The 8,376-nt window shown below is 41.0% G+C and overlaps 2 protein-coding genes across 2 annotated transcripts in view; both read left to right on the forward strand.

The window, feature by feature from the left end:
- LOC118410821 (hydroxyacid oxidase 1-like) overlaps positions 1–8,376 on the forward strand; it is a 126,294-nt gene that overhangs the window by 44,824 nt on the left and 73,094 nt on the right. The gene's annotated exons all lie outside the window — the stretch shown is intronic.
- Positions 17–5,105, forward strand: LOC118410822. The gene is made up of 7 exons (XM_035812651.1): positions 17–151; positions 446–550; positions 1,042–1,200; positions 1,340–1,435; positions 1,817–3,455; positions 3,698–3,778; positions 5,020–5,105. Exons 1-5 carry the CDS (start codon positions 32–34, stop codon positions 2,000–2,002), a joined length of 666 nt encoding a protein of 221 aa, XP_035668544.1. The 5' UTR covers positions 17–31; the 3' UTR covers positions 2,003–3,455; positions 3,698–3,778; positions 5,020–5,105.

Genomic DNA, 8,376 nt, shown 5'->3' on the forward strand with positions numbered 1-8,376 from the left:
GGACAAGCGGAAGATGGAAACTGTCGATGCCATGGAGAACAGGAAGACGATTCGCGCCCTTATCGACAAATTTCTGACATCTCTGAAGATTCAAAACACAGACCACAACGCAAGCATCAGCAGGGATGAACTGCACAGAGCTTTTGAGGAGGTACACGTATTATTTACTAACTTGTAAGTAGTATCTAAAGAGATATTCAGGTTTGTCTGGTAGCACCAAGGACGTTGCAAAACAGGAAAACAATTCCTTTTTTTTTTAAGAAATTACTTACGCGATCTGTCAAATCTTTGGTCCCTCAGCGGTCTCAGCGAGCTCGCTGCCTCCGGTTGGGCGTGTGAGTTGCAAGCACAAGCGGAACACGTGGTGATTCAAAAGATAGTTTTTCTGAAATAAGAGATGTCTCACAACTGTACATTAACTGAACAACAATGTTGAATATTCCAGGCAGGGATCACGTCGCTAACGGATGGCGAAAAGAAGAAGCTGTTTGGCGAGGGACATTACGTCGATCAACTTTTTGATCAAATGGATGCGGATAAGGATGGACAGGTTTGTAACTGCAGTCTGACAAAATTTGATTTGGATTCTATGGAGTATTGATTGTTTGCTTGAGAGCTATATCATTGGATCATAAAAAATGAACGATGATAAGCACTCATTTCCAACGTTTCTATGGCAGATCAAAAACAATTCATACGTGTAATATTTCGAAATTTGCAGACGGCTGTAAATGACATATCTCTCTAATCAGTAGCCATTTACGGACCTGATGAAATTGTTCACAGACTGCTATATAGTGATCAGCACATTTCTCTTCAGGTTGACAACATGAAAGAAAAGCGAGGGCCTAGGTAATCTCCAAGCAGGGCTGTTGGATACTGGTTGATCCTTTGGATACTACCTCACTACCGGTAGATCTGCTTGGAGATTAGGACTTAGGGTCGGAAAAGTCATTGGTCATGCTTTACTCGTTACTATCTAGCGATGAGTGGATGTCTAGCGACCATTTAAGGAATCGCATAACATTCTTTTCTCTGCAGCTAACCTACCAAGAGGTCCATGAATTCTTTGGCAACAAGGGTTTCCATTGGTTGACCAGGTGTTTGGGAAGGAGGAAAGAACAGACCACGAGTTTGAAAGACTACACCATGAAATATATGGATCTGCTCGGTGTTCTCGGTAAAAAGGTCTACTGTAAGGTGTGTGTATTTTACATACATTTACATCATCTGTTGTTACAGTACAATTCAGGGATCTGATCAATTGGGCCATTTCAACTTTTTATGATTATCATTATAAATGCAGCTGATGTTTCTTATTGGTTCTTGTGTACTTAAGGCTCTCGACGTGGATAGAAGTATTGGTGTGGACAGCGACTACGTGAAGACCACAGACTTCACACTGGACAACGAGGACAAAATCTTCCTGTTTAAGGTACGGCAACTTTCCATTGAATCCGCTCACTCAGTCACTCGCTCAGTCACTCACTCAGTCACTCAGTCACTCAGTCACTCACTCACTCACTCACTGACTCACTGACTCACTCACTCACTCACTCACTGACTCACTGACTCACTCACTCACTCACTCACTCAATCACTCACTCACTCACTCACTCACTCAATCAATCAATCAATCAATCAATCACTGACTCACTCACTCACTCACTCACTCACCACTCACTCACTCACTCAATCACTCAATCACTCAATCACTCACTCAATCACTGACTCACTCACTCACTCACTCACCCGATGGCATGAATACCAGGTTATTTGTTTGACATTTTAAAAAAATATTTCATACTTTTCACAGAGAGGAGCCAGCGGTGCTCGCGCCTTTTTACGGACCTACATCACAAAACACGAGCTCCGGCCCACCGTGCCTACCCCGGAGACCCGCCGGAGGAGCAGCGTTCTCTTCGCGCCCTACGTCCTGGCCATGAAAACCATCAGACAGCTCAAGGGCAAAAGATCTGCCCAAGTTGCGGTGTCCATTTAGCTCAGTATGGTCAACAAGGTGGCTAGTCTCCTTCGCAGACTTCTTGGAGCGCCGGTGGTCACTTACTTCCCAGCATTACTAATTAGAAAACCTAATGGCTTAGCCCATGTTGAAAATCTTTGTTGCTATATCTTTGTTGTTCTGGACATTGCATGATTTACTTCTATTTGCTTTTCTTTAAATATTGTTGTAAAGAACTTTATACATCATTAAATATATAGGATATATAGCACATTGTTAAGTATTTACCAAATATCATAAAAATATATACATTCAACAACTTGTTTTCGAAGGATCTGAACTAGACATGGCTATATCGCTAGGGCGGCTTGAATGTAAACTTTTTCTATCTTGAATTGGGTTCGCACTTACAAAAGTGGTGTGTGGTAGCAGAGGCTAATGGGAAGATTGCGTCCTTCCTATCATATTCACAGTTTTATTCTGCCCGCCCGATTAGAAGAAAAACCGGGTACATGACATCATATCTTTCCCACCAACCTCTGCTTAAAGAGTATGTTGTTATACATTTAAATCACTGACCTATCAAAAGCTATTTCAGTAAGTATGTGTAACGCTAATTCGCCTTTATCCGCAGGGTAAATTTTATCCGTTGTCCGCCGACTTTGTATCCCTAAATACTTCGTTTAAAAATGGGATTAAGGTAAACAATTATCTTATCGATCCTCTGAAAACTCCCGGCAGGGAAATCGCCTATGTGGCAGAACATGTGCTCATGTTAACATTCAAAAGCAACAACTCAACATGCCTACCGTGCATAAGTAATTGTCAGACAATGCCTTGACATGTCACAAGACCTGAAATTGCTTCTGTCCTAAATGGCGTTGAATAAACAATAACAAACAAAATGGCGGCTTTGTATAGAATCTGGTAACCAGCAGGTGGAGCTTTTTGAGCCTTTTAGAACGCTCAAAATATGTGCCCAGGTTCTTTCTTCCACTCGTGGTCTTTAAAACGCCTGATTTATTTATTTTACTACATCTTCACTTTCCTTAAGATACAAATCTTGCCCATATGTGTCATGATGCTACAGTTTAGTGACCCTTAATATCGGTTAGGCATAGCTTTTCCTTGGGGAGATGTGAGCATTTTGGAATAGCCCACTTTTGCACTGGGTAGTTTTGAGAAGAGATACGTTTCACCGTTCATCGCTCTCAGGACAATATGGCAAAAATACACGACCTGTTAGACCGCAAATTTCTATCAAGATTGAAAACACACATTTTACAATCATTTTGAAAACATGTAAATCGCACAGCCATCCAAGCAATAGCGACAGGGTTCCTTCTGAGAAAAGACTGCCTCTTGGCAAACCGGTTTTCCCAGGGTTATCAGGTGATATAATACGACAGCCTCAGTGAAAGGCCACATTTTTTCCGAGCGGCTTTTCAAGTCAACAAGAAAACTACGAAGGCCTCTGCAACCTGTAAAAAAGGTAAGTTTCTATATTTTTCTTGAATTTTTTCATTAAAGAGTTTTAACCCTTTCCATTTTCAAATTTACATATTGGTAACTTTTCTATCACTTATTATGTATTTCGTAACCTTTTTGTTTTGTGTTTGTGTAAGGTCTTTTTTGCTAATTATAAAGTGAGTCTATATGAGTAAGTTGTATACATCACGCACTATGCTCTTTAAAGAAGTATAATGTAACTTAAAGGCGTGTGCTCCCACACAGACCTTCACTGCCCCCTAATTTTCCTCAGCCAATTAAGTGAAGATTACAGGGAAGAAGAGGTTGGTAGGGCCAGGGTTTTATGTAAGTATCACGACATGAATGTTTTTAGCCAGCTCAGCGGATTTCGATAGAAAATGACCAGTTTTACGCTTTATTTGTTGTGTGGTCTTTTTAGCCATGCTTGTATATTTTGCAAGATATTCTTATTGTAAAGCCAAGGGAATTCATTGCAGAACGTTAGCGTACAAGAGTCCAGTTGGATACTCCTCTTAAAACACTTTTATTTACAGCAACATGGCCGATGCCCTATATATGGATCACTTTGCAATTATCAGTGATCGGCCAATATTCGCAGGTCGCGATCCCCTACAACTTGACAGGGTAGATTTTCAGGCCAAAAATACATTCAATACTCGTGCGATGTTGAAATTCTGTGACAATTTGGTGATCAACAAATCAGTCGGCACATGGTCGTTGTGACTCCCTTCATGACAGCTTTCTGTCATCAGTGCCTTGTGGCTATTTTGATGCCCATATTGAGAATGAGTTACGCTCCAAATAATCACCTCGTCCAATAGCAGCCGACCAGGAGAACAGTAACCCCGCCCTGCCTCGGAGCACATCAATGGTCCATTGTATTGTTTGTCTTGCTGACATGTGCACAACACTGGCTTCTGTGATTGTGCAGTTCAGCTATAATTTCTTTCTCGATCAACTTACCTGGACACAAAAGGTTTATTTATCTTGGTTGATCAAATGTTGTTCCTACATCAATTAAAATGTATTATATATCATTAAAAAATTGTGTTATTTCCTTCCCTGTCATATTTAATGTACAGTAGAAGCCAGTTAATTGCACAGCGGATTAACGCACACTTCTGTTAACTGCACGAAATCCCCAAATCCCAAACCGGTGCGGTCCAGCTAGATAACTTCGCATTATTGTACCATCCGGATAATTGCACAAAATTCAATGGCAAATAGGCCGTGCAATTAAGCGGCTTCTATTGTATTACGAATGTAAATTCATGGAGCGGAGCCAGACCTGCCTAAGTGTAAATTATCCTTTTCTAACTCTATTGTAAAGATAGATATTACGACATGATCATTTTCTTTCTCTGTCACACACACAAACACATACACACATACGCGCGCGCGCACACACACGCACGCGCGCGCACACACACACACACACACACACACACACACACACAAAAGCATAGATTAATGAAAAAAGAAGGAAAACTACATTACAAACTTTACATTCACTGCCACGCTAAAGACTTAGTAAGGCATGAACGTTGTCGTTCATCCATGTGTAGGTTTACAACAATGGGGAGTGTGTTCGCAAAACCAATGGAGGAGAAGAAACCGCTGGATCTGACTGTAATAGACGACCCGCAGGACAAGGACTTTGGAAACTATGACTTCCCGTTCGAGAACCTGGTGATAGAGGGAGGTGGGGCCAGAGGAGTGGCGTATATCGGCGCACTGAGGGTAATTATGTTATGATAGGGAAAACATGTGTTTTTGCTGATGTCTACAGTGTTCCTTTAGTTCTTTTCCTTTCCTTTTTTCTTCTTCTGTCACAAGGGCTCAATGGAAGGAATCATGTAATACTTGTGTATGTTCGTGTACATGTCACTGTTGATCAAACGGTTCGTTAAAATGGGTATATTTCATCTTCTTCACAAAAATGCGCAAGAAAGAAGAAACTGATTTTGTCAAGAACAACTGAGCATATTTTCTTGTATCCCATGAAGCTTAAAAAAATATGGTTATTATCGCTATAATTCAATGAATGAATCCAGTTACATACCATCCTGCATTTTCTCGAAAATGCTTCCTTAAGCTAGTTCATTAGTGAATTATTGTATTCATTAATCCTATCATAGCTACAGTGTACGCTCGACGTTTATGCACACATTCATAAAAATTTGAAATATAATAGGAATGAGTTAATGGTAAGTATCAGGTCCAACTGTCATGAACAACAAACATGTGTGCCTTAGTAAGATCTTCATACGTGTATGTCATTGGGTTCTTCTTACACAATTTGGATTATATAACGAACTATTATGAATAACTGCCAAAAATGTATAATAAATTGAAGTGCTGTGTAAAATGACCATACTGCAACTTTGCTACTTGCTGTGGTCCTTTTATTCGCCAGGAACTTTGAGAAATACAGTATGATTTATCATATCATCCCTCTTTGTAATCAGGTACTTGAATCTGTCGGAATCCTTAAGAACATCAAACGAGTCGGCGGTGTGAGCGCAGGGTCGATGGTCGCGACGTTCGTGGCGCTGGGGCTCGGGCCGGAGGGGGTCGCAGAGGTGACTGACGTAAATTTGGCCGAAAAAATTACTGATGGTACGTAAGTCATAATTATGTTCTTCTTTACCTTCGCCAAGAAGGTTATGTTTTTCGGGGGCGTGTGATTTTGGGACACCTAGCGGCTTATTTAAGTTCTGCAGGAGAACTCCCACATTGATATCTCTGGACATGATCATGATCTTTGTATCAGCTACCATTTTTAGACACTGCACGAAAAAAACGCAAGTCCACAATCGTTATGTCACAAATACTTCTTCTGTGCCTTCCATGTCATCATACCTTTAGTAATTTAAGAAAATAAATAAGAAGAAGAAAGCACAACTTCTTTGAGACTAGTGTATGTAATCATATGCATGGTACTGTACTTGTTCCTTATACATATAAAGAAGCGGCCTCGGGCCAAATGTATGCCGATGCCACCTTTCTTTTAATTGAATTGCTGGTATGTTTTATATTTACATTTTACTTTTCATGGATTCACATCAAATGAACAAGTCGGTATCTAGTAACGTAGCTTATATATGCAAAACAGGGGCATTTAGGGACATTGCAGGTACGTCGACGGACTTGATATCCCTAAATACCCTGTTTTCAAACACTCTTTGAATAAAGTTGAACTAGCGTTAGCTTGTGACGTATCTTGCATGGCTCCTAGGAGGATTTCTCCAGACCCTGATGAAGCCATTCAACTTCTACTGGCGCTACGGCTGGGAGACGGGCAGCACTTTCTACACCTGGTTCGGAAGTGTTATAGAGAAGTGCACGCGTCAGGGTGACCAACCTGGCAACCCTGATCTCACCTTCAAACAGGTATGTCAAAGAATCAGTCGCCGTGTAGTGGATAAACGAAATATTTGAAAAGACTTGAGATTTACTGTAGTGAAAGTCAAAGATGTAGATCACATGGTTAATGCTGTTTTGATAAACAATTCAATTACCTTAATGCTTGCAGTGCAATACTAAACAATATCAATGCCAGTTATTTTTGGCACCTCCATAAAAAAAAATGATCATGAGATACATTCATGTGTGGTTCTGCCTCTCTTTGTGTTTGCGTTTATGTGTCTGTATGTTTGATTTTCGGGATATTTGTGGTCGGCATAACTTTCGAACATCAGGATGAATTGTAATGAAATTTGGTTTTTCGATAGGAGTTGGGAAGACGAATGTCAAACTTGAGTTTGGGCCCCACGTGTGTGACCTTGGCGCTGCAGCAGAGGTTTAGTCTTTGTCCTGGATATGCTATGGTCTTCATTTGGCAGATAGCATTTGCTGTATGGAAGGAATGGTGTGAATTTGGGCCCTTTGCAGTATGGATTTGTTAAAATATTTTAGATAACAGAACAAAAGAATTGCCATGATATTCGGTATGCAGGTAACCTAGTTTTTTCTTTGCGTTTCAGCTGTATGAAATGACCGGGAAAGAACTCTGCGTCGTGGTGTCCAACCTGAGCGATATGACGGAAGAGTACTGCCACGTCAAAACCACACCAAACCTTCCCATCCGCAAGGCAGTGAGAATGTCTATTTCCATTCCAGGTAGGGGCGTCCCACTCGCTATACTTTGGGTATCCTATGATGTTCGCTCTGAGCTAATAACTTCCAGTAGCTTGGAACCCACAAAGCGCTGACAAAGTTACCCATGGTTTGTCCTCCATGCCAATATTTCTCATGTACCTACAGGTAGAAAGAAAACTTGTGTCTTTATCTAAAAGTACCTTCTTAACTAAAGATATTCCGTCATCAGATGATGTGGCATCGTTTTGGCGTAGCGGTAAGGATGTTTGGTGCAGACCCCAGAGATCCTGGCTTTGACTCCCCTAGCCTTGGGAAGGCATTTTGCATGACTTTCTTTACCCCACCCAGGTGTTATGATGGGTACCTGACTTCGACTAGGGAGATAAAGCTGGTGGCATATCTTCCAACACCGTGCCCTAAACAAGAATAGCAACCCGCCTACGGTCCAAAAGAGGCAATATTTGCCAACATTGGTGCCTTTACAATCGCGGAAATATCTTTATACTTACATTTCTGTTTTGTCCAGGATTGTTTCAACCTGAACAGTCAGACCACCTCGGAGCTGGTAAGGACTTCTACGTGGATGGGGCGGTCGTCTGCAACTATCCACTCCACTGTTTTGACGGTAGGTATGACATCAAGTTCTGTAACTAAAGCAATAAGCTCTATTGTCGTGATGTAGGTACATTGGCAATAAAAAAAAAACTAACGATTGTGCTATGTATTTATATATATATAATAATATGATGATATGAAATCTGAAACCACAAATGCCATCTTATGCTATGATCTCATTGGAAAAAGTGGCCATTCGGGTAGGT

Source organism: Branchiostoma floridae, chromosome 3 (assembly GCF_000003815.2).
Source record: "Branchiostoma floridae strain S238N-H82 chromosome 3, Bfl_VNyyK, whole genome shotgun sequence".
In the NCBI taxonomy this organism is placed as follows: domain Eukaryota; kingdom Metazoa; phylum Chordata; class Leptocardii; order Amphioxiformes; family Branchiostomatidae; genus Branchiostoma; species Branchiostoma floridae.

Bases quoted from the DNA above. Each gene is read 5' to 3' on its own strand.
- LOC118410822 (XM_035812651.1), top strand. From the start codon at position 32: ATGGAGAACAGGAAGACGATTCGCGCCCTTATCGACAAATTTCTGACA. The intron at 551-1,041 runs GTTTGTAACTGC...TTTTCTCTGCAG, and splicing joins ATGCGGATAAGGATGGACAG to CTAACCTACCAAGAGGTCCA. The intron at 1,201-1,339 runs GTGTGTGTATTT...TGTGTACTTAAG, and splicing joins GTAAAAAGGTCTACTGTAAG to GCTCTCGACGTGGATAGAAG.